The 27,087-nt window shown below is 40.6% G+C and overlaps 1 protein-coding gene across 1 annotated transcript; it reads right to left on the bottom strand.

Moving 5' to 3' along the window:
• Positions 1–1,714: 1,714 nt before the first annotated feature.
• ppl (periplakin) lies at positions 1,715–26,679 on the bottom strand. Its single transcript, XM_022212097.2, is given in 26 exon segments — positions 1,715–3,442; positions 3,445–3,868; positions 3,870–3,946; positions 3,949–4,089; positions 4,092–4,797; positions 4,885–4,977; positions 5,315–5,431; positions 5,526–5,609; positions 5,719–5,869; positions 6,016–6,209; positions 6,602–6,740; positions 6,902–7,080; positions 7,201–7,358; positions 8,241–8,350; positions 8,437–8,588; positions 10,069–10,215; positions 10,312–10,434; positions 10,535–10,630; positions 11,927–12,034; positions 12,154–12,315; positions 13,219–13,260; positions 13,898–14,023; positions 15,266–15,386; positions 16,052–16,206; positions 18,642–18,741; positions 26,437–26,679. Coding segments are annotated over 26 exon segments (5,241 nt in total). The 5' UTR covers positions 26,481–26,679; the 3' UTR covers positions 1,715–2,150.
• Positions 26,680–27,087: the final 408 nt, after the last annotated feature.

Below are 27,087 nucleotides of genomic sequence, written 5' to 3'. Positions count from 1 at the left end.
TCAGTCTGCCTATTTAAAGGGAGACAAGTAGTCACCCTGCTGTTTGGTGAAAAGGTGTGTATCACACTGAACATGGACAACAGAAAGCGAAGGAGAGAATTGTCCCAGGACATCCGAAAAAAATTATAGACAAACATCTTAAAGGTAAAGGCTATAAGACCATCTCTAAACAGCTTGAAGTTCCTGTGACAACAGTGGCTCATATTATTCAGAAGTTCAAGACCCACGGGACAGTAGCCAACCTCCTGGACGTGGCCGCAAGAGGAAAATTGATGACAAATTGAAGAGACGGATCGTTGGAATTGTATCCAAAGAGCCCAGAGCAACCTCCAAAGAAATTAAAGGTGAACTCCAAGGCCAAGGTACATCAGTGTCCGATCGCAACCATTCGTCGTTGTTTTGAGCCAAAGTGGACTTCATGGGAGATGACCAAGGAGGACACCACTGCTGAAAAAACTAATAAAAAGCGAGTCTGGAATTTGCAAAAATGCATGTTGACAATCCACAAAGCTTCTGGGAGAATGTCCTTTGGACAGATGAGACCAAACTGGAGCTTTTTGGTAAGGCACATCAACTCTATGTTCATAGACTCAAAAACCAAGCATACGAAGAAAAGAACACTGTCCCTACGGTGAAACATGGAGGAGGCTCAGTAATGTTTTGGGGCTGCTTTGCTGCATCTGGCACAGGGTGTCTTGAAAGTGTGCAAGGTACGATGAAATCTGAAGACTATCAAGGCATTCTGGAGAGAATGTGCTGCCTCGTGTCAGAAAGCTTGGTCTCAGTCGCAGGTCATGGGTCTTCCAACAGGACAATGATCCAAAACACGCAGCCAAAAACACCCAAGAATGGCTGAGAGAAAAGCGTTGGACTATTCTAAAGTGGCCTTCTATGAGCCAGATCTGAATCCCATTGAACATATGTGGAAAGGAGCTTGAAACATGCCATTTGGAGAAGACACCCATCAAACCTGAGACAACTGGAGGCTGTTTGCTCATGAGGAGTGGGCCAAAATACCTGTTGACAGCTGCCAGAACGCTCATTGACAAATACAGAAATCGTTTAATTGCAGTGATTGCCTCAAAAGGTTGTGCAACAAATATTAAGTTCTGGGTACCATCATTTTTGTCCAGCCCTATTTCATTAGTTTGTTTTTTAAATAATTATGTTAATCAACAATTCAAAAGTGATGGCTGATTTTGATTATTTAATTTTCAATAAATTTTTATTTATTGTTACTTTTGTGAGTTTCAAGTGATTTCAGTGAGAATTGTGGGTTTTTCCTTCTTTAACTGAGGGGTACCAACAATTTGTCCACGTGTGTATTTGTGTTTAACAAGCAATTCAACAGGTCTGCTTAATAAGTTAGGCCAATCCTATCTGAAAATTCACTCGTTTTTTCAAGAGTTTTTCGCCTGCATCTCATGAGGGACAGCATCTTCTGCTGATAAGTGATTTAAAAACAGCAGCAATGAGAACCGAAATCCATTGCATTAAGAATAGTGCCAACTTTTAATTACAAGCAAAATATGTCCTTACATACAATGAGATGCTAATGTAGTTCCAAGTAGTTGTCATCATCGGTACATTTAGATTGCATTTTTGGGAGTCCATCATCCAAAATATAGAACAAAATTAAATGTTAATTTTCTTCCGATCAAATGTATATCCACACATATATTTAACCATTATACAGTTACACACAAAAACACAATTTGTCAGTTTGATTTAATTTTTATTCAAGCTTGCATAGCACACACATCAAGCATGGGAAAAACATGAATAATCAAACATTATCACAATGGATTCAATGACAATATCAAATCAAAAATATGTTCTTACCCTAGTACGATTAAAAGAAATTAAAACCTTCCCACAACATCAAGTGTTTCTGAAGTCAGTTGTAATGATTCTAATGTCAATTCATATTTTCATGTTAGTACCACAAAACCAATGGATAACAATAAATACATGATGCAGTTAGAAATCATGGATGAAATACAAAATAAATCCAAGTCACCATAGTGTTACAGTCAGAAAAGAAGTACAATAAAAAGCAAGGAGTAGTAAACAGATGACATTTTTAAAAATAAGACCAATAATGTGCTTTATTAAACAGCTGGAATGTTTACTTGTTTTTCCCGACACCATTACACAAACTCCTGGATGGAGATTTCCTTATTTATGTACTGCTGAAGCTGTCGATTTGTGATGTAACCAAAACGCAATGCATCATCGATGGAGAACTTTTTCCCTGATTTCCTGTCATGAAGCACAGAGGATTCTCCTTTGGGGCCCTTGACTGTAATTTCCTCCCAATCACACTCCTGGCTCTGCAGGTTGACAAACATCTTCCAGTCGATCAGCCCCAGCTTGTAGGCCTCCTCTGGTCGCATCTCTTTGCCTGTATCTGGGTCAATCACCACGATGGACCTGCGGAGATGGCTCTCTCTCTGTTCCCTCTTGATTCTAACAGCTGCCAGGTTTTTCTGAAGCTTCTCAATCTCTTCATCCTTCTTGACTGTTATACTCCTCAGATCTCCCAGTTCCTTCTGCAGTGAAACAAGCCTCAACTCCAAGTTCTTTCCATCATCCCTTGGCGCAGCTTCAGTGATAAGTCGCGTCTCTTTGCTGGTGATCTCAATCTCAGAGCGCAACTTGCGGATCTCATTCTGCAGCCTTTGGTTTTCTTGCTGCAGCTGGCTACTTTCATCACGAATGTAGTCCAGTTCTTTAGTAGATTTGGTGTTAGAGAACTCCATATCAGAGAGCCTGGAGTTGAGGTGGACAGCTCAACGTCAAGTTCTCGTTTTCTCCTTTTTCTCTTCCTCCAGAGTTCTCCTTAGGTTTTCGATCTCAATCTCAGCCTCTGGATCCCTCTCAACTTGAACTTTCTCGGTACGGACAACTCTTTCCTTCACATCCATCTTCTCCAGGGTGAGTTGCTGCTGGATCAGGGCATTCAGCTCTTTCTCAAGCAAGGTGCGTTTGTGCTTCTCTTCATCAAGCTGAAGTCTGAGGATAGAATGTTCCTTCTCTTGTTGAGGATCCTGCTGCAAGACTACCTTCTGTTTGACGGTCACCTTCTCACGATTCTCCTTGTCACGGATCTCCAGCTCATTAAGTCTGACCCGAAGCCTTTGGATCTCTAGTTCTGCATCACGCCTTGCCCTGCGTTCACGCTCCAGTTCTTCCAGTTGCATATCCAGGTCAGCCTTCTGTCTCTGCAACTGGTAGAGCTCCGTCTTTAGGCTCTCCTTTTGCTTTTGCTCATTGTTGATGTTCTGTGAGAAGGTGTCACACTCTGACTTGAGCAGAGGATCTTCTTCCATCTTGACCACTTCTTGCTGAACAATTTTCTCACGGACCTGAGACAGATCCATCTTCCGTAGTCTGATCTTCTCTTCTTGGGCTGACCGTTCCCTCTCAAGGTCGAGGCGTTCTTCTGTTCATCACCCAGCTTCTTTTTCAGAGTCTCAATCTCTTCCTTAGTCTTAGGATCTTCTCTGTACTGCAATACTTCGTTGACCACCTCTTTAGTCTGCACTTGGGGTTTGGTGTCCTTCCATCTTGTAATTTCATCACGAAGCTGGCGAATTTCCATCTCAGATTTCTCCGTCTGGTGGGTTTTATCTACAATTTCATTGCGAAGTCTCTCCAGCTCTTTTTCAGTCTGTGGATCTGTCTTGTATTTGATTACTTCTTTGATTGTCTCCTTGACTTCCACTTGAGGTCCTCTGTTTCTAAGCATGGTCAGCTCATCATTGAGGGATCGAAGTTGCAGATCTGCATCTTTGTAGCGTCTCTGTTGCTCTACTAGTTCAAGACGAAGGTTGGCAACCTCGTTCTCAGCCTTGGGGTCAGGGCGGGACAATCTCCCGCACTTTCTCCTGAATAACAACTTTGGACTTCTCTTCTTCTAGGCTTGTGATTTTCCTCTCGAGTCATTCCTTTCCCGTTGTGATGCTCTTCGTTTAGTTTTCTCATCTTCATACTGCCTTCTAAGGTTTTCTACCTCTCTTTCAAAGACAAGATCTTTCTCTACTTTCAGCACCTCCTTGATGGAAATCTTCTCCTCTGCCATTGATTCTCCTTCTCCAGCCTTCTGAGCTTCTCCTGAAGAAACTGTAGTTCATCCTCCAGCTGCTTTCTGTCGTCTATTTCTTTCTGTTTCCTGTCAAGGAGTACCCGGTACTCTGTTTCAAGTTGGGGGTCATTCTGGACTTTGATCACCTCCTCTTCTGTGATCACCTCCTGTTCCCTGTTCTTCTCCTCAGCCAGGAGGGTCACCTGCCTTTGTATCTGAATCAGCTCATTGTCTTTCATCAACTTCTGCCTTCTTAGCTCTTCCAGGTCCTCACGAAGCTTGCGCACTTCTTCTTCCTGACCACGATCTCTTTCTATGCGCAACACTTCCTTCACCGTATACTGCTGTGCCCCTTCTTTGACCTCTGTCTCCAGGCCACGCAGCTTCAACTTGAGTACCTCGAGGTCATTCTCTAGGACATGGGTTTCACGGCGCTCCTCTGACAGTTTCTGCTGGACCTTGTGGACCTCCTCATCCAGCTGGGGGTCTGGAACCTTTTTAATCAGCTCCTTCTTGACAATTGTATCTTGGGGCTTCTGCCCTTCAAGGACATAAATGTCAGTCTGAATGGTTTCAATTTCTTTTTCTAACTGCTCCCTCCTCTGGATCTCATCTTCCAACTGCTTCTTAATTCTCCATGGTTCTTCTCCTGAAGGAGCGGCATGGACTGACTTGACGTTTGTCGTCTGCATCAGAGGGATCTCAGGTTGCTATAGGGGGAAAATCATCATTATTTATACTGTTTTCTTTAATGTCGATGTTATTACTGTAATTCTGATTTTGAGAAAATGTTTCACCTGGTTGAGAAGACTTTGGGCAAACTCCAGATTCTGCAGCTTTTGCCTGTTTATAGCATTCACCTCGGTAAACTTAGCTTCAATGGCAGCTTCCTGCAAACAGAAAGCATATACAGAAAATCTTAAGGTTACTGTAGCAATTCAGAGCATTTTTGACTTCTAACCATGTAAAGCTGAACTACCTACTTCATCCATCCATCCATTCTCTATACACCTACATCTTTTCTCTTTTGGAGAAAACAATCACTTCCAGTCACTTGGAGACCGCAGTTACTAATCTACGCTGACAAAGTGCTAGCAGGGTTGTGTGAACATATATGTTAGTAACATCCTTGAACATTTTTTGAGGGGGAAGGCATGAATTAAGCAGACAGTAACAGGCTGAATGTCTGCTGTGTACAAATACTTGACACTGACTGCTGTGCCTTACCTCTGCCTTGACTGTCATTGCAGGAGATTCCATTCTGCTCCTCTTGTATGTCTGAGGTACAAGTCCGTCCTCAAGGTCAAGGATAGATCTGAACTTCTCAGTTTCATTCTCGTAGTCCTACAAAGTAGAAACAGTGAAGCATTACTGAACCTTATTGTACTGTTGTAAACTAAAGATGGTGACTTGGTTGTAAAAATGTTTAATATCTTACTTTGACAGCTTGTTGGTAGAGGTGGGCATTTTTGGAGACATTGTTCAAGTCAGACTCCTTTCTTGCAATGTCAGAGAGCAAATTCTGTTGAAACAGTTTTTTTTTTTTAGATGAGTGTAAACACCAGTGACAGAATATTCCTCTACAACAGGGAATATTTAGCAATAATCGCCCAGTTTCTTGTCACTCTCACCCTCTGATTCTTCAGCTTGGTCTCAATTTGTCTTGCGTCATCAGTTTCACGGGGTTCATAGTTGGGGACACGAGACAGCCAGCTGTTCAGATTGTCATAATCGTTGCGGTAATTGCTGTATGCCATCTTGGCTCTCTGCAAGCTTTGAGACCTGCAACACACAGCATTATGGAGATTTTATGTGCCAGTGGAGATGTTATGTGCTTTTCTGATGTAATGTTCAGTATATCTTCCAATCACTACAAAAGCACAGAGCTTAAATAACATCCGCTTCCATTGCTGCCCCGTCCACCTCACCTGCTGTCAATCTGCCTGGTGAGGTTGTTGAAGCGCTTGTTGAGTTTCTTGACATCACCTTCTTGCCTCTCTATGTCAGGACAGTGCTCCTGGAAATTGGTGGCCATGTTTTCACAGCTGCTCTTGGCTGCGCGTAGGTTCTGTTCTGTCTCAGCAATCAGAGACCTCTTCATTCTCAGATCTGATCCAACATCCTACATGAGTATCCAAGAAGATAATATGAATACACATAATATAATACTGCTTATATATTATTGCAGAGGACTTCTTGCTGTGAGGCAATGTGCTAACCACCGAGCCACTGTGCAGCTTCCCTTTTTTCAAGCTAGCAGTCTCATTTTTTCCCTTTTCTTGAAACATTGCTATCTTTCTTAAGGCACAACCACCAAATGTTGATCAACGTCCTAAGAATCAGCAGGGCCACTCACAAATTGGCAATCTGCTGATCAAAATGTTACTCCTTAACAACACTAGTAATCAAAAAACCTGTCGTGTGGGTTCATTGTTCCATTTACCACCATGTCCTGTTTTCATTCAGAGCAGGTTAGAATTCTAATGTTTGCCAAGAATCCATGAGACATCTTACTGCAAGCTCCCGCTGTGTTTTCTCCAGTGAGGTGATGTCAGATGGAACAACCTCCTCCCTGGCCAGCTTGTTCTCGTAGGTGGTCAGTAAAGTCTTTCCATTCTGAATGGATGACTCCAGCTGGTTGGAGTTCTTCAGTCTACAACAAAATTCTTTGATTAGACGATATTCCAACACATTCAACCAGATTTAAAACAGTTTAGTAGCAGAAAAACTTTAGGGACACTGCTCCCACAAGGATCAGCGCTACTACAGATGACACTGAGAGATAAATGCTGAGGTATATATAAGATCACATACTTCTCCTGAGAGGACTGGAGGAGCTGCTCAACCTTGGTGTACTTCTTGTTGGCCTCGTCCACTTTGCTGTGAAGCTGAGGTGTGCTTGCACAGTTCGGGTTTGAGACCAAGAAGTTCTTTGCTTCCTGCACTTTAGAGGACTTCTCTGGTTCAATCTTACTGACAGCTGCAGCGATGTCCTGGAGAGAAACGTCTGGCTTGGTGAGTTGCACAGTACAAGAATATAGCTAAATTGAGAAATAGAGGGATGTGACAAACAGCATTTTAGTCAAACAACAGAACTAAGCGGGGATCACTACCTTCATGTCCTGCAAGCGGTCGGTGCTGTCCTGCAGTGGCCTGTTCTGCTCCAGCGGTGGGCGCACTCGAGCATAAATGGCTTTCTCCTGTTTGTCCAGGTCACTGACGACCTTATCCAGACCAGCCATCAGCTGTCGACACTGCTGTTCCTGCTTGTCTGATGTCACACACAATCACACACAGCACGATGAACTTCAACATTTGGCTTCAGGGGCACAGACTGAAAGCTTTAGCTGGCAGTAGAACATGCTCTACAGGACACATGATTTCATCTGAAATGTCTGTCTGACATCCAGCAGCAGACAGTTTTGCATCATGGCACATTATTTTCATACAAATCTACAACATTTTCGATAGATATTCAGCAGTTATAGTCAATGCTTTGAACATCTTTAACAGCGCATGGCATTTTGGTACCATTTTGCTTTATAACTTAATCGACTGTTTCAGTTTATTACAACATGGGTTGTATTTTTGTAGTTTTTTCCTGATGTTTTGACTATGATGAACATTATTAGCAGCATATTATGCAAACCCCGCTATGTTTCATTGTGTTGCTGATTTTTGGTGATGTGATTAGACATGATGTAATAGATCATAGAGACCCACCTTAAGGTCCTCATCTCTTGTTTAAAAATTTGTAACTAATGAAACAAATCCACTGGCATGCAGTGACAACATAAGTTATATTTCTAGATACAGTCAAGCCCAACATTATTCATACCCCTAGCAAATTTGGACTTAAAGTTCATTTTAAATGTAAATAAAAGCTTAGAAATTATTTTTTCCACAATGATGCCTCTTGTATATTATGTTATTATCTTTTGGGGAATCACCTGTGTCATTTCCAATCAAAAACAAACTTGCTGGTTGAATAAAAATAACTTTAAGTCAAAATTTGCTAGGGGTATGAATAATTCGGGCTTGACTGTATATTCCTAGCCTAGTTATTAGTTATTAACAAAGACATCAGAGCTTGCAGAGTAAATGTATGACAAGTTTTCTAAAGCTGCAAAAGAGGTCTGAATATGTCATCCACCTGTAGCTGTGCCAGCGCCACTTTCCTTCTTCAGCTCATCAAAACGTTTCAGCAGAGTTCCCTTGCTGCTTGCCATCTTCTGTTTGAGAGCTTTCTGCTGGCTGGCCAGGCTGTAAGCACACAATACAACATACTGTTACAGCTGCAGTTCTCTCGTCCAGTGAGTGATTTTAGAAAGTGCTTTACGCATTCTTACTTGTCAGAGATGGCCACCGCCTCTGGGTCAGTGGGGGGGATCATGAAGCAGACGGCCGGGGCAGTGACTTTATGTCCAGCTGCGTCCTTCACATCCCATTTGGAACCATTGTTCCGGAGCAAAGTGTACCTCTCCCCACGCACAATCTGCCCCTGCACATGATCAGCAGTGACAGTCAGTCATCTGGTTACTGAATCATAGTTACTCGAAGACAGTCTACCTTCCTGAATGTTGCATTCATTTAAAGAGACTTAGGTGTTATTTTTGGTTCTACTGCTAGTGGCTGAGAAGAACCCAACCTGGACCTGGGATCTTTCTGTGTTGGTTTGCGTGTTCTCTTTGTGCATATGTGGGTTTTCTGTTTTCTCTGGGTTCTCCAACAGGTGGGGCACCTGGTGAGAACCTACACAGGCACAGAGAGAACATGCAAACTCCCAGCCCGATCTCACGAGGATTCGTGAAACTGTCACATAAATTTTTGTTTCGGTTTCGTGCGCACCAACACGATTTCATCATGTTTTTCGTGCCGCTCACCACAAAATGCACACCAATGTATTTTAAACGGCGGACTTTTCGTGCCACTCAGAACGTATTTCAAACAAATGGGTATATTATATTTTTAATGTAAACCGTGGCGAATCCAACGCTATATTTTGCATTACATCATCCCTAACCATAACCCTAACCATAACTTAACCATAACCTAACCATAACCATAACCATAACCCGGTGGTACACTTACCAATTTGCATAGGAATTTAAAGAATGTCCGATGGCCGCAAACGCGATCACACAAACAGTATACGCCGATGGACAGCTTAGATCGCCATGAATCCGCCGGTATAAACCACTTTCAGATGTGATTACCACAGCGGGTTTCGTTGTGAGCAACACGAAAAACATTTCGTGGTGAGCGGCACGAAAAACATGACGAAATCGTGTTGGTGCGCACGAAACCGAAACAAAAATTTACGTGACAGTTTCACGAATCCCCGTGAGACCGGGTTGAAACTCCACATAGAGAGACCCCGGGCTGAGATTCGAACATAGGACTTCCTGGGTGTGAGAACACTGGCGTTAATTTGTGACCACGAGCATAACTTTGTGCATTTTGTACTGCACATGCGGTCACTGAAAATCTGAGGTACCTCAGGCAAAGACACAACCTGAACACATGAAGATCTGTGCTATACCTAGATGACAAAGCTCTGTAGACTTCTTTAAATCGACCACAATGTCATCCTAGTGGTTTGTCATATGAAACTAAGAGTCTCAGATGGGCTCTGAGGGAAGGGATTTTAATACATTACGCCACAAAACCTTTAAGTTACAGGCCTAGATTTAGACTATGTAGAAAAAGTCAAGCAAAAAGAGAGTGCTTAGTCATTGGTACAAAGAAGATGCAAATGAAAATGAAGAAGAGGAGTAGAGATGAAGGGGATTTTAAAAAACCAAGTGGATGAAAAGGATTAGGCTTAATGCTAAGCAAGAATAAGGAAGTAAAAACATCTTGACATGGAACTTTAAATGACCTCAGCTTAGAGAGACAGAAGACAGTACAGGTAACTGAAGTTCACCACAGCAGCTGTGACCCAAAGATCTTGGTATGAACTTACAAAAAACTGTACATACCTCATCTGTGTCAAACTCACACAGAGCTTCAACGGGCAGCAGTTTCTGGGGTGTTTCTCTGCGGTACTTAAGAGGCAAAACCTGCACGCTGCGCTTCTGAAGAGCCCTGACACGGTCATCAAAGTGCTCTATCACCTTAGACTGGTCCTACACGCACATACAAAACAAAAACATATATATTTCTATGAAGGAATAGCCACTAGTACTGTTAGTTATTGTGCAGATGAAAAAAGAAAAGCTCACATCCAGTTCTCCGATCAGGCCCTCCATCTGATACACATCTTTGAATTCTGGGTTATACTTCTGGCTGACTTCTGTATCCAGTCGCTTCAGCAGGTCCTGATTGTCACGCGCCTCCTTGTGGTACTGCGCAGGTACACAAATGCACATGCAGACACTGATGAGATTTACCTGTTTGATTGTGTCTCTTTGTGTCTTTGAATATCATTTGCCTTCTGTGTCTGACCTTGTGGTACTCGTCCATGTGTTTGAGGTGGTTTTCCTCACAGATGAGCAGGTTCAGGTACTCCTTCCAGTCAGCGTGAACTGCTTCCGTGTGAGCCTGAGAAGGTGTGAGACCATTAGTTTAGTAAAAATCAATGGGCATGAATTGTTTGTTAATGTGTCACTGTTTTTGCTATTCCTCATCTTACTTCTGTTCGGAGGAAACACATGCTAATTTCACCCAGAATGTTTTGTAGAGCGTAAACAGAAGCCTTAGTTAGCTGGGTCAGTATATAATCGTCGGACTTTTTGTGTCATAGTTGACATTTTTGCTTTTTTCAGGCCTAAAATCAACATGGCCGCCTATAACCAAACACCACATGGCATTTTTACACAAAGATTCTTCTAAAATGTTATACATACAATTGAGTGAAATTGAAATTGAAAGTTATTTATAAATATATTCAGTAGAAGTAAGCCTGCTGACTTGTGATAAATCTACCCTTGACTCGGACACTACTTTATATTAAATAACTCAGAAAGCCTTGGAGTCTTGCCAGTCTTTTCTTCAGGAGGAAATGACATCATGTGGAGCAGGTCATGTGACTTCCTTGAGAGGTGTTTTTGTAATGGGTAATTTAGTTGAAAATGATTTCTCAGACACAGATACAATTTAGAATTTGATACATTTCCAAAAAACAAATATCTGTCATGATTATCTCAACTTAATAAAAAGAACACAATCAAAACTATTTTTAAATAACCTCATTTTATTATTGTTTAGATAATTAGAAGGTGGTTGTTATTAAATTTGGATGGTTATTTAGTTGACATTTTCATGATATCCAGTCATTTTTTATTAATATATGATTGTTTCTGAAATAAATAATTATGGAATTTGTAAAGACGTGATCATAATGAACAAAAAAACCATATTTTTTAACCTTTACTAAAAATGTATACAAGATATATCCCGTGAACTTCAAAAGTGCCTCAATTATATATTGACACAGCTAGTTAATTGTGACTTTTCACATGAGCCCATGTTTGTATATATATTTTTGTCCATTTTGCCAAAGTGACACACTTAAAAAGTATTCTGAATTGTTAGATAGTGGTTTCTTTTCATAACATAGACAGACAGAGAACAAGCCACCAACAAACTCTTTAGTTTCTAAAAGATTAGAAAGCTTAGCATCCTAAAATAACACCCACTAGCTTGTATTTTTGTTGTTGAAATTTTCAAGTGACAGTGTCTTTGAATTGTCAAAGCAAATGTTGTCTTTATGAATGATCGGTCCTTAACAGAGATTGTATGGGTGCAGAAGCACAGGCTGTAAAAGAGATGCTTGTGGAGCCCCAATATGCAAACCAGGATAAACATGCAGGACAGAAAACATGGAAGAGGCTGTACCTCAATGACATTCTTCCCTGGATGATCAGCGGCAATCAGCTTCTCTCCATCATCATTCAGCTTGGTGATGGTGGATTCCTTGGACTCCAGACATTTACTGATGAAATTCTGTTGGAGTAAGTTAGGGATCATCTTTAATTTAAATACTAGTGTCCATGTTTGCATGCACTGATGATCATTTTCTGTAGAAAGTTAGTATTTGTTCATGCTGTGTGTCCCTCGGCTACCTCATACTGCCTCTTTCGAGCAGGGTAATCCAGGTTGGTGTCGCTCCAGTCGTAGTTGATCCTTTCCTCTGCCTGCTGGTCCATCCAGTACAGCTCATTGGTGCAGCGCTGCATGTAGTCCCGCAGGCTCAGCAAATTGCGCTGACGAGCGCTGGAGTCGGCCTAACGGGGGAATAACGCCACAAATATTTATTCATTGTTCTTTTTAACTTATCATTATGGAAGTGTGTGGTGTTATGACTGTTATGAAACTGCTGTGGCACTGTACTGTAATGCACATGTAAAATTTAACATGTTTAATCTGATAATGTGAAAGAGGTGATCTCGTAAATTCAACTGTTTTTCTTAACACCGTTCACATTAAAGACTCAACTTGCAGACTCTGTCATGATTTCATTTTTTAAAATTAGTTTTGTTGTTTTTCAGTCTCAATGAAGACTAGTGCAGTCTGTGTGGCAACTTTAGCTCATTCTTCTCAGTTTCTGCAGTGTCATTTTTTTAAATAATACGACATACAGCATTAGCTCAATTATCTTTCCCATACAATGATCAAGCAGTGCTCAATGAACTGTATCTGCAATAACTGTAGATGATGATATATGTTGGGCTCAAAAGATTTTAAAATATCAAACAACAGCAACAGAGTTGAATCACTTTTCCAGCTGAATTGTTGCTGCTTTTATCTGTATATTCAAAAATGTAATGTCAATTTTGAGAACAAGCCATGGGATTATTCTATATGGCAATCATCAACACGTGGTGTTGTGTCAGAATAATATAATAATATGTATGCTCGTGGTATTGAAGAGACATATCATCCAGTTTAATAGTGTGGCTCACTAATTATAGACAACAGTGGCCCGGAAGAAAACATGTGTTTGTCTGACACTGAAACTAGCCAGAGGGCTAAAGGCCTGTGTGACGTGTGAGTGCACCAGGCCTCCACTTATGCTGATTAAAATGGCATATACACGTTTAAACAAAGGCAGATATATATTTCATAATTGTAGTAAATACAGCGCTCTGGGCTTATAGATTAAATGAGTTTGTGTGTAGATTTATTACCAGCAGTTTGTTGTACTTCATCTGGAGGGCACTGACATACTCCTGTAGAAACAAAGAAAGTAGATGATGAAAGTCATGTCGCATGAATCACTAACAAACAGAAGTTATTTAGTTTCAGTGTAAAATATTTGGAGAATTCTACTTTAAATGATTCACTGTTTGGCTTGTGGCTGCTACTCGTGTGTTGCTTGTGCGAGCTTGATTAATTTTGTCATTTTGTGACTAGTAAAAATAATCTAAAATGATAAAGACGTGTAACAGTCAGTTCAACCACTTTGTGCGACCATTTTCCATTGACGGACACGGTGCTGCCTTTGTTACTCTGTCGCCTCACAGCAAGAACATTCTGGGTTCTCGGTGTTCAACTGGAGTTTACATGTTTCTTTGAGGGCTCCAGCTTCTTCCCACAGTTCAAGGACAGACATGGTAGGTTAACTGGTGACTAAACTGTGAGTGTGAGTGTGCATGACTGTCTTTTTGAAGTTCTATGGCAGACTGGTGCCCTGTCTAGGTTTCCTGTAGACCAATATCATCTGAAACAACGCCACATGACTACCTACAGAACAAAGCTGGTGTAGCTAAAAGGTTTATTTACATTGAACGAACAGTTTTGTGATTGTTACCACTTTGTAGTCACTATTAACCATCAAACGTGGCACGAGTCTGTTTGATTTCCTACCTTGTCTCCGCTAGAAGTGATGTGAGGAGCCAGCGCTTCCACTTCACTGTGGAAGATGTTGTGTTCCTCCACCTCGTTCTCCACAGACGGCAGGTCCTGGCCAAAGCCCTTGTTGCTCAGGTTGTCCTGGGCAGAGAGACAAAACAAGATGCTTCAGTTCACCACATGTTGACAGTTTGGTTTCTGTCTGCATCATTGTGCAAAGCCACTCATGATGAACACTGTCTTTGGTAGTTTCCTCATTACGCAACTTTAGGACCCTTCTACTTCCTGTAGCTTTGATAATTCATTAAAGCTGCAGTAAATGACAACATTTGACATGTTCTACTAATATGAAAGTCCAGCAGATACACAGCAACATCAGAATTAATTTGATGTGAAACCTTGATGAATGCCAGTCTAACATTTGGTTGCCTTTTAGTTCTGTTTCCATCTGTACAAGATCTTGGGAAAACTTCGTGTCTCTTTAGATGCTAAATGCTCCCTAACTAGTAGGTGTGTGTACAAATACAAATATTGGGATACCAAGTGATAATGTGCAGAGTTAGCAATGTAAACTGGAAATGTTGCAGTGCTGAGTTGGCAAGATTCCCCTCTTACCAGGAACACAATGTACAGTAGGTTATTTGTTTAGGTTAGGAATCATTTGTAGACATTAAAACTGTTGTTGGTCTGGCATATCGTTTCTTTTGCAGTTATTTTATGATCCATTGGCAGTGATTTTGGACCATAACTAAACTCTGGACACAGTAGTTTTAACTGCTATGCAAGACTGTAAATGTATGGGTATGTGTGCTTTAAATATGAAAAAAAATGATATGTTCATAAATAATATTACTATTGTTACTTATTGATTTAACAAGATTTATCAAGATGTACACTAATATTCAACAGTTTGGAGTCACCCAGACAATTTCATGATTTTCAAGAAAACTCAGACTTTTATTCATGTGCTAACATAAGTGTGCAAGGGTTTTCTAATCATCAATGAGCCTTTCAGCTCGATTAGCTAACACAACAAAGCATTAGAACACAGGAGTGATGGTTGCTGGAAATGTTCCTCTGTAACCCTATGGAGATATTCCATTAAAAATCAGTCCTTTCCAGCTAGAATAGTCATTTACCACATTAAAAACATCTAGACTGTATTTCTGATTAATTTAATGTTATCTTCATTGAAAAAAATGCTTTTCTTTTGAACGGTAGTGTATGTTCTAATATGCTTCAGTCCCTATTTGCATTACGCACAACCAGATCAAACATCAAGCACCATCACTATCTCATGAGGGAAATGCTCCGATTGATCTGTGCAGGTTAATATGAGGTCCACAGCTGCACCATGTGTGAATGCATCGATACGTTTCTTACCAGTTTCTCATCCATCATGATTCCCCAGTTGATGCTGGGCTTCCCCTCGGTGCGGATCAGGTGGTAGATCCGGTCATGGTCCTCTCTCAGCTTCATCACTCTCTCTCGTAGCTGCCTCATGCTGAAGAAACACAAGAAAGAAATATCACCATGACAAGATAATACAGCGTCTATGCATACAAGCTATCAAAACAATTGAATACAATGATATCTCTGTTTAAAGTTGTATTCTGATTATAGAACTATTAGCTCTTTAACCATAATAGCCCAAACCAAACATTCTAAAATAAAAGCTGGTATTCATAGAAGAAACAACACAAAATAAAAAGGCCAAGATCAAAATTATGAAAGAACACGTATAGAATTATGTTGTTATTAAAAAGTGTTATAATCAGAATATGTTTTTTATTTTAGATTCTTTAGCTTTGCACACTCTAGGCATTCTCTCCATCAGCTTCATGACGTAGTCTCCTGGTCTCCTACTGTGGTCTTTGTTAACAACCACACTTTATTTGTGCTGGTCACATCCTCGCCATTATTTAAGACTTTATCATTATGTATGCACGCGGAAAACAATATTTCAGTTACAAAAGACGACCTGAGAACAGATGTGCAAATGACCTGACATTGTTGTTCTAATGGTAGAGATACTTGATAAATATAGTATTTGTCTTTCATAGAGGATAAACTTGCTGCAGCTTGCTTAATACTAACTGTATTTACTGTCACATAGCATGGTATAGTTTCTCAGTGTAAGACAAAGCCCAGCAGGTAGAAACGACTCACTCCTGTGCGATCATCTCAGCCTGTGGATGCTGGAGGCGTTTGGCATTGACGGCATCGTCATCCAGGCCGTTAAGCAGTTCCAGAGAATTGAGGATTCTCTTGTTGCTGTCATCCTGATAGAGGGGCTGCTTCCCCTCGTTGATCTTACTCACATCCTGCGGCAAAAGCAAGTCAGATGTGACAAAGTGAAGAGAGGCTTTTAATGTGATGTCACATTCTTCCCTCACTTTTGTCTTTTTTACTTCCAAAATGAGTTGCAGCCTCAGGTGAGACTAATGGGGTGTGTTGTCAGCGCCATTTCTCTGCTTGTTTATGTTACTGAGATCATACACAAACTGCAAGGCAGAATTTCATGAGATGTGGTGGCGAGGTAGATCGTGAGCAGAGGAAGAACTGATGGGACAAGGAAGATCCCTTAGAAGACTGCACTCTCAAATGAGCACTGACTTAATTTGACTAATGTTTGGCTGAGGATTTTATTAAAGAGAATATTGTCGCTACATACACCAATCAGCCACAACATTATGACCACTGACAGGTGAAGTGAATTATATCTTGTCATGATGCAACGTTCTGCTGTGAAACCTTGAATATTGACATTCATGTGGAAGTTTGACATGTAGCACCCACCTAAACATTGCAGGTCAAACAACCCCCTAACCCCCCATCCCCTACGGCGACAACAGTCTTTGATGTTAGTTGCCACCCTCAGCAGGACAATTCACCCTGACAGACTGCAAAAACTGCTCAGGAGAGGCCTAAGAGCTAAGCTGTTCACCAGGTTCCACACTCCCCAGATCTAAATCTTACACGACCACCATTCTAGTACCAAAGGACATCCCCAGAGGTCCTGTGTCCATGTCCTACTGGGTCAGGGGAGCTTTAGCAGCATAAAGGGGACCAACACAATATTAAGCAGGTGGTCATAATGTTCTGCCTGATCGGTGTATGTTCATTATACAGTATTAGTGCATCTCAAAAAATCACATCATAAAAAAGTGTAATGTTTTCCATCTGTTATTTCAGAAAGTGACAATTTTACATATTCTAGACTCATTAAAAGCCTGTTTTGTTTTATTTAATTAGAGATCCATAACATGAAGTTACTAGAATATTTCCCGAGATCAATCAAAAAAGGGTTTACAAGATGGAAGTGTCCAACTTCTGAAAAGTATGTTAACTGATACACTCAACACTTGATTTGGGGATCCTTTTTTTCATCATGCCACCAAAGAAATATCTGATAGTGTAAACTGGAGATGACAAACAAAAATCCGGTGTTCTAAAAGATGTTTATTTCTATCAGATAGCAAGACCCAACTGAAAACCTCTGCTGATTGAGGAGAAGAGTGGAATTTTTGGATCCTGACCCAATGACCCACTAAAAGTCAGGACTTCTGATGTTTCTGCATCCACTTTCACTTTTCTGTTCACTTAAAAAAAAAAAGTATGTTAAAGGTGCTCCGATTTTATGAAAGGGCAACTACTAAATTTGAAGGTCTGTCAATTAAATGTAGCCAAACTGTGGAGACAAAACCAACACAAGCTTTTAAAAACTGAAATTCAGAACTACACTTATGGTGCCTGTTCTTTTCTAATTAAATACATTTTTTGGCTGAAGTGCACATGACATAAAATAATTTTACATCAACTGAACCAAATTGCAGTATGCCCATCCAAGCCTTTATATTTGTTTTTACTGACTGAAATGGAAGGAGGTCAAAGGTAAATTGCTAATGTCATGGTGGCTGTCCCTCATTCCTAGTGTTTGTACTGTTCTCCCTTGTCTTGTGTTTCCTTTTTGTCCTCCGTCTCAGACTGGAGGTGTGTACGTGTGTGTGGGTGTAGCGCTTTATTTCTTCCCTGCTGCCAGTTTATCTGCACATATGTGACTCATCCACCAATCAGGTTTCTGTGGTGCATAAACCTCAGCTCTGCCATCATTTCTCTGCCAGATCATTCAATCTGCTAATGTGATAATGAAGCTATTACCGCTGTCTGTAATTCTTTGTGTTGTTTAAAATGGAACTGAAATCTGTGCTTTACTGTTCACTGCCTCCCTCTGTTCTCTGTCCACCAGTCTCTTCCAGAACCTCCTCCCAGGCCTCCCATGCTCCACCAGAAAACTCCAGTTTCTACTAGCAATAGCACAATTCCCTACTATGACTGCTACAGCTGTTTCTGAAATGTCGCCAGCTTTTGGTTCCAGGGATTTATAATTACAATTTCATTCAGCAGACATTTTTATCCAAAGTAACGTACATCTGAGAGTAGATACAAGGTAGGTAGGCGGGGCAGCACTATAGACCTTGCCTGATGGTCCTAACTGGTCAACTGCACCCTGACTGGAATTTGAACCATCGGTCTCCCGTGCCAAAGTCAGGGGTGCTAGCCAGCTGATTTACCCCCCTGGGCACCTAAAACGTACACTTATTTGTTCTAACAGTAGAGCCTGCTTTACACTTTTGTTTCTGGAAATGGTGCAAAATTGATCAATTTATTATTTTCGCTTATATAAAGTAGGCAAAGTATATTCAATTGTCAGCATGAGTTCATCTGTAGGTGTTTGGAGAAGGTGTTTGGACTGCACCTTGTTGAGGTTCTGCTCAACGTCGTAGATGTTCTTCTCCACTTTATCGGCATTCTTTTGCAGCTTCTCAATCAGAGCGCTCAGTTCTGTGGAGGGAGCACTGGAAGAGAAACGGAGAGATGAATGAATGCACTCAGTCATGGAGGGCACAATCCTTTCTGAAGCACCAAATCACTTCTTAATGACTTTGGTGAAAATGTATGAGATTTGTAAAAATGTGTTAAATCTGATGCTGCAAAAAAATCAGAAAATAATGCAACTTGGATACAGTTTCTGAAGGACATCCCATATTCAAAACCAGCGGTACACCTCAGTATTGTCAACCACAAGCTACAAGCAAAACAGTTTGCAAATGCAGGTGTTTAAGAACGCAGGCTGTGCAACAATGCTGTGTTGAATACTATCATCAGTGCTGCAAGCCCCACCATTCAGAAAATACCATCCCCTGTCCAAACAGGTCCTTTTTGGGGACTTAAAACTATCTCTTCAGTAAGATCCTGATCTCTCTGGGAGAAACACTGGTAGAGGAACTGAGTTATCAGGAGGTTCCAGAGCTCCATGGAAAATTGGAAACATGTTATTCTTACAGTTAACAATAGACTGTTTTCAACTGCAGGAACTTACAGGTCATTTTCGTGCAGGCACAATCTTTGTGACAGGCACAATCTTTGTGCCTGTTTCGACTGCAGAACCTGTCCCTGGAGAACCTCTTTCAGGGCTGTTTTCAGAGAAGACAATCAGATTTGCTTTCTGGCTGGTCCTAGGGCACTACTGTGGGGGTCTTGGTTAAACTCAGAAAAGAGAACAAGCACCATTCTTCTGCCCTCTCAACACCTTTGTCAAATAGCAGTCTTCTTCTCTCAAACATCACCATAAAAAATGTAAATTCAACCTTTAGTCTAACGTAGCAAACCTCTACTGCTCCATTTCGTACGTGTTCACAGGACTGGAAGTTCATCCAGTCACTACTACTTGTCATTGTTTTGGCACACTTGGAGTTAATGTCATGGTCGAATGGAAACAGAAAGACTGAAAGGGCCGATGAGGAGGCTGTTTAAGTTTCCTGCCTCGAGTTCCTGGAGTGGAAGTTTTCCTCATGGGGCAAAACCATTTCTAAAAGCATGAAGTATTATAAATTCAAATGCTTGATTCACTTTGCAACACTAATATAATGGGAAACAGTTGAAGCATTTTCATTCAAACTGAGATTTTGGTCATGATGCGGTCACATTTTCCAACTAAGCACAAGAAAACATAGAAATGTACTCAGCAATTTACCATCCCCGTAGCTGAATACATCCATAATGAAGTTGTCTGTACTTCGCATCATAGACATACACTACACTGCAAAGCTGCCAATGAACTAGTGATGATCTGAGTGATGATCTACCCATTTCAGTGTTTTACAGTGTATAGTTTCAGAAAAAATATCTGTGATTTGCCTTAGGCCCAAATGACTCAAAGCAAAGTGAGTTGGAACTACACTGTACTATGTACTATGATGTAGCTATGAGCCAGTTTTACACCCATTAAGGACTTAATGGGCCATAATTTGACTGGCCTTTGTTCCTCAGCTTATTACCTTCAGGATATTCATACCAAGCAGATGACTCACAGCTTTTTATCTTTCAGTCATAATACACTAGTGCCATGCATGGATCTCACAGTCACACTGAAAATGAACCATCATAACAACATGATATAACTCAAATACACTGGTATTTAGACAGCTTTCACGCTGTCCAAACACATCTATCAGTCAAAAATATGCGTGATTTTCACTGTGAATGATCTTGTCCCAGCTAAATGAAGAACTTAAGGGTAGGTGAGGACAGCAAGCTTCAGAATTGCGACTTGCATCATTCCGTAAAGCAAAGGAAACCGGTACAGCAGGTTTCCGCTTCATGCCATGAAAACTGACACACCCAGCCCAAGCGCCGTGACAACTGTCAACTGCTGTAATGCAAATTGAAGTGTTCCAGTGAAGCAACACACAGAGGACATGAGCTCATTTCCTCAGAACCAAGCATTTGTTGGATCACCTCCATGAGCGTCTACTGACAGGTATGCCTTTACCTGTCCGTCTCAAGAGTAGTTTGACAGGAGCTGAATGATGTACTATTTTAGCATCACTAATTATTGGTTGATTTTAGATGATAAACAATATGTGGGGTTTTCATATATGTGATCCCAGAATTAACAGTCTCCCAGAAATTACTTTTCTATACGACCAAACTTCATCCTCGATTACAATTTCACGGAATCACATTTGTTTGTGACAAACCACAAGCATGTTTCTTAGCAATCTATTTTTGAAGATGTATTGCACTGCTTTGCCCCTGACACTCCTTTTCAGCCCATATGCATTAGATGGGGTGGAAGGTGTCGTCCTGGTAACCCAGAAAATGGAGGCAAAGCTTTAAACACTTTGTTTTTGTGAAAGTACAATATTTTAACCTAAAACATGACATCTTTCTGACACTAACTAAGCAGGATTGTTGCCTAACCTCAGCAAACAGTGAGTAAAAATAAAACTTAAGTCTAAGAATAATGGTCAAACTCCAGTCTAGTCCACAGTTTGAACCACAAGCTCATTTTAAAACTGCAAAATGTCCCTTACAGTGCATATCTTGGTCACAATCCTTCATTTGCCAAATGCATGGGACCATTTGGCATTATGCACACATTCCTTCCATGTGGGTCTTCTATTAAGGTGCGTTTTGGAAACATATCTTTAGACATTTTCTCCTCAGGGTCACATTACATCATGTCAGCCTGATGAAATGAATCTAATTTGGTTCAGTTCAATAAACATTTTTATGGAGGCTGTAATCCAGTGCGTGGGAACTCCATTTCCCTCATTCAATGACATAATAACAAACATATATAATAAGAACAGACCTGGCAGACATATGAATATATGTAAAATATGAACAAACAAAGGCCCTTGGATTAAGCTTTGTGTTGGGGTTTGTGTTGTCCCAATGGCCCTGACAAGAACATATCAGTCGACGCCTATGATAAGCTTGTGCTTACCAATGATATGCCGTGGGCTGCAGTTAAGTTCGAAAGCAAATATTGACTTTAGATACTGTCATGTGCTTTTTATATCAGCGTTAACCACAGAAATGCAGTCAGCTTCATTTGGCATTGGTGGATTGTTTCTTGTTAGTTTTTAAACTAACATTAACCTAATTCAATTATTAATGACTTTCTATAACCCTCATGTACAGTCACTATCCAGGAGAATGTCTGTGACGTAGTTTTAGGAATTTAAATGTTGCAGATTAACGCACAGTGGTATTGTGGGGAGCATTGCCACCTTATGACTGGAAGGTCTGAATCTTAGTCGGACCTTTCTGTATGGAGCTTGCATGTTTTCCTGGTGAACCCCGTCTTCACCCCAAGTCAGCTGGGAGAGGCTCCAGCTTCCTTATGAAGCTACACAAGACAAAGCAGTGCACAGATACTGGAGATTAATGCAGATTTTTAAGCTGCCGTTCCAATGAAGTCTTCAGGTGCTACCAGGGAACGTCAGCTACAGATGAACTACAGCACACTGACATGCAATTCTGTTACATCTCTGCCTGTGTGCGTGTGTCACCGTCACTTCAAATCCACCACCCATCTCTTCACACACATGCACATCCACACCCCTTCACTATTTGAACCCCGGTTACACAACACCTCCTGGAAGCACGCTGGACCTTGACTGTAATTTCAAATCAAGTGGCGAATTTTCATGTGAAACAATTACAGAACAAGTTCGAACAAGCATGCACTGTTGGGTTCTGCAGAGGCTGCAGGTAATTTGTCTGTTGAGGCCTATCCCAAATGAAAAATACCCTGAGGAGGATTTCTGTCATGTTGAAACACAATTTTCTCTTCTCTCACTGAAGAGTTCACACCAACAGATCTCTGTGGAAGCACAACACTGCTTAATAGGCCACAGAGCTCCTAAAACGTACGGATTCTGATTGCTAGGAACATCAGCAGGTTAACAAATGCACACATAAACACAGTTAGCAGTTACTATTTCCTTGCGTGATTCTCATCAAATGACTTACAGCAGTGGTTTGTATTGAACTTATGCAAGAAACTTTTTTAAAGCTGAGAAGTTTTTGTTCCAAAACTCAGAACAGATGGATACCCACCCATCTTAGTCATTAGCAGTCCCACTGAGTGTTGTTCAGAGGGAACAGCCTCATGTTACCAAGCTACGAGCAGCTATATTTTCATTTCAGAATTTGATTTCAAACAGCAAAACACAATGCTGCACTAATTCTACCAGTTCTGCTCTGTAGTATGTGGCCCACACGTGTTGTCAATAGATTGCAGGGAGGCTCACTGGCTCTGATTCAATGTTTTGACCGCTTGTTCCTGGTTCTGGGGAAAAAACTGGCACTAAAACATTAGCTTGGTAAACACAACTCACATGTTTCCACAGGGAGAGGGTCAAATTAGAACCAGAACACTCACAGAGCATGCAGAGTGCTGCTGCTGTCTTTGAGCGTCACAACAAACCCCAAGCTCTGCTCCGTCTTCTCAGCATGCTCTCCATCGCCTACAGTCTAGATTCAGCCAGATTATCAAACATTTGACATCTAAAATAAGAATATTGAGTTGCTTTTTTATGCTTTTGTGCTCCATATGCTTCCTACGTGCCTTTTCTGCAACCCTTTGCAATGGTTTTATTCCTCTGAGGTTCTGTTGTGCGAGTTTGCGGAAATTTTGCATTAGCATTAGCATCAGTTTGTAGTAGGCTAAATTCAACAATCCATTCATGTACAGATAAAGAGGCTAAATATAATACAAACCATACAGTTTTCTTCTCAATGCCTGCCTAATCTCTTATCTAACATCCTCCAAAAAGATGTACAGTTTAACATCTTGTAAAAAGCCTGCATATCTCATCATGCTTTGGTGATGGACCTTGTTAGATCACAACTGCAACCTGCACAAGGAGAGATATATGAAAAGGGTGGAGCTGCATTACTGGGATTCCATCACTGCGTTGGTGGTTATCATAGTACAAAAGTTACAATAATGACTGACAGGATCTGCACTATGCCGTCCACACAGTGAAGAATAGAAATCAATAGAAAAAACAGTTCAAAATCCCATCAACAAATCCTGCCCATAACAAAAAGTAGAGAACACTATGTAAGCTAGTCGGTCACGCAATATTCAGAACGACTAAATACACACAGACAGAGAAGATAAAGTACTTTTACTCTGAAAGCTGCACACGATGCCTTCAGGGTCCATTCATCAACCCAAAGTGGCACCAAAAATGTAAAGAAAACTTGCTCTTAACTTCCTTGAAAGTGTATGGTGGACTTTAAACAAATGAGGCCAATGCATGGTATGCTTGAAAGCCTGTGAGTCCTCCCTATAGAGGAAGACAAAACATTTCTTTTCTGTTGACGGCAGGTGTGTCAGTGGTAGAACCACACCTTGCATTGGAGGATTTTAAAAAACAACTAATTACTCAGTTATTTGGCATTCAGCGCTACATTGCCTTTAAAAGCTTCCATCCAGAGCTAATGGCAGAAACACTACCACTAGGTGGGGCCACACAATCAGAGAGACACTCTGGGATCCTCACATATCGAGCTGTTTTCATGAAACAGCGCCATCTTGTCTTGTTGAGTCCGCTGGTTAGTGCGGTAATAAATCTCCATGCACAACTCATTCACTGATTCACACAGGCTAGCTTTGCTGGATGCTTTCCTGCTGCATTGAACTTGTGATTTGAGCCCATGTATATTCTTTTCAAGGGTGTTATGCAAGAATTTTGGAGCAACTTCTGCTCACCAGGATGGCCTATCTCAACATGACTGTTGCTGGGAATCGAGCTTCAGAGGTCATGCAGACACAACATCTACATTCATTTTGTCATTGACTTTACGGACAAACCTGTGTAGGTTTATCGCTTTCATAGTTAGAATATGTTGAATTTTTCATTTATTTTGAACACATTACGAATGTTTTTTTTTCAAATAAAATAAAACACGGTCATTTTATTCTCCCATTTCTTGTTCTTGCACTTTCGTGACTTTTGCACTCCTTTGTTTTTTGTTCCTAAGAGCCCTGTAACAGTAAATTTCTCCTTTGTGAGATCAATAAAGCCAATCTTATCTTATCTTATCTTATCTTATCTTATCTTATCTTATCTTATCTTATCTTATCTTATCTTATCTTAACTCTCATGTCATCCTGCGGGTCAAAATTGACCCGTTTTAAAGTTTGAAAATGTTGAAAAAAAATTTTTTTTCACAGTGAAACTTCTGATGTCCACATTTTCAACATTTTTGGGAAATCTTTGAACATTGTTTAGCAAAAAAAAGAAATGTTAAAAAAATGTTTCTTTAAGAACATTCATAAAAAAACTGGTTGATTGTTTTTATGAATGTTTTTAAAGAAAATATTACGAGTTTTACTGATATATGGAATCACTTTACATATTTCTAGGATTTTTTTTGAAGATTTTTTACTCATTTTTTTGAAAATATTTAATTTATTTTCTTGTCACATTTGGGGGATTTTTTTTAAATAAAACTGGAGTTTGGTTGATTTTTTTATGAATATCTTAAAGAAAATATTACAATAACATATATGTGTTATCATTTTAGATATTTTTTTATTTTTTTTAAATTTCATAAAAAGATTTTTACTCATTTTTAAAAAATACATATTTAATTTATTTTCTTGCCACATTTGGGGGATTTAACTTTGAAGGGAAAATTTTAAGGAGTTATTGGAATTTTCTTCCTGAAGGTTTTGCACATTTTCAGAAATTTTGGGGAATTTTTTTTGCTGAATTCTTGGATTTTTTTCAGACACAGAAACAATATTGTTTGGTGCCTGTAAATGAGGACAGCAGTAGGGTTAAGTGTACCTGTGTGTGTACTTATTTAGTGTATGGTACATTAGAGGTTTAACAACATTTGCAGAGGATTACTGCAAGAAATGTGTTGTTTATGCACCAAACAATGCTTCAGGTGACATTTGCAATCAACCTGTAGGTCACCCTTCACCTGACAAGCCATTTATTAGTTTTCCTGTGTGTGTGTTGATGCCACAAAAGTTTTTTTTTGTTTGTTTGTTTAGGGCAACCAAAATCCTAGCCGGACTTTGGTTGAAATTAAATTGAGCAGGCCGTAAAGGTGATGATTTAATCCACCATCTTGCGCCTCTCTCTGTCATTTCCATGCTGGGACAACAGGGAGTGTAGGCAGGACAAACCCAGCAAAGACTAGGAAGTGCCACTGTCTGGGCTTGGTGCAGCAAATTTGCAGGGACAGGCTGAAAAGCAACTCCTCGCACATTGTCTTCTAAGCAGGACAGCAGCATACTTATCAAACCAGTTACTACAACTTTACTAGACAGCTTATCAGCCACACCCACACTGGAGTTAAAGCTCACATTATGCAACCCCACCAGCAGGTTTCTGTCAGTTCTGTTCTGAAGGGGGATTTTTTATTTTTTTATTTTTGCAGAAAGCAGGACAGTTTTATAAGATTATAAAAACAGTTTTCAGGTGCACGTTTGTTGTGTTTTTGGTACAATCTGAATGAAAAAGATTGTACCAAGTGTGTGTGTTGTAACACAATCTTACACATTTGACTTATTCCCGACTAAAAAGTGATACTTCACGGATTATGTTAGTAACGACATGAGGAAAGAAAGCTTTAAAGACAAGTTTGGCTGAAAAGGATCAGTGCAGGACGCAGAGAACAAACTGTTTCCAAAACACGCCGCAGCTCATGGAAAAAACGAGTCTCCTACTTACGTCGGTTTTGGCTGCGTTATAGTGGTCTTGCTCCTTTTCTTCATTGTGGTCTCAGGTCACCTGTCAGCGACTTCCGACGATGAATCAGTACGAGCAAGACAGCTGATCCTCGGCTGTGTGTGTGCGCTCTGCTCCCCGGAGTGTGTGTGTGTGCGTGTGTGTCCGTCCCACACACTGTTGTCACTTCTCCTCCCACAGACACTGAACAAGCGGCACTGAACTCACCACCTGCAAAGAGCACTTTTAGCTTCCACGCCCCGTACCTGTCAGCACGCTGAAGAGGGGCGGGGCCAATGAGCCAAGCCACGCCCTGACACTGACACACACCCACACACGCACTGATTTTTCTGTTCTTTTTTACATTGCGGGATGAAAATGTGAAATATGATGAAAACCAGCAAGAAATTTTCATGAACTCCCAAGCAGAATGTCCCGGAAATCCCCTCTGCTTAGCCTGAGCAGCTGATGGTCATGTTATAGCTTCACATTCTGAAGGTCTCCAGTTCAAATCCTGGTCTAGACATGGGATATTTCAGAGTTTGCATGTTCTCACCTGTGCTTAAAATAAGACACAATCAATCAATTTGTCCATTTCTATTATGTGCATCTCTGTGTGTGCTTATTTAGTGCACTGTTATTTAAAAAAAAGAA

Source organism: Acanthochromis polyacanthus, chromosome 21 (genome assembly GCF_021347895.1).
Source record: "Acanthochromis polyacanthus isolate Apoly-LR-REF ecotype Palm Island chromosome 21, KAUST_Apoly_ChrSc, whole genome shotgun sequence".
Classification (NCBI taxonomy): Eukaryota; Metazoa; Chordata; class Actinopteri; family Pomacentridae; genus Acanthochromis; species Acanthochromis polyacanthus.
The sequence above is the reverse complement of the archived record's forward strand: the minus strand, read 5'-3'. Positions and strand labels throughout refer to the sequence as shown.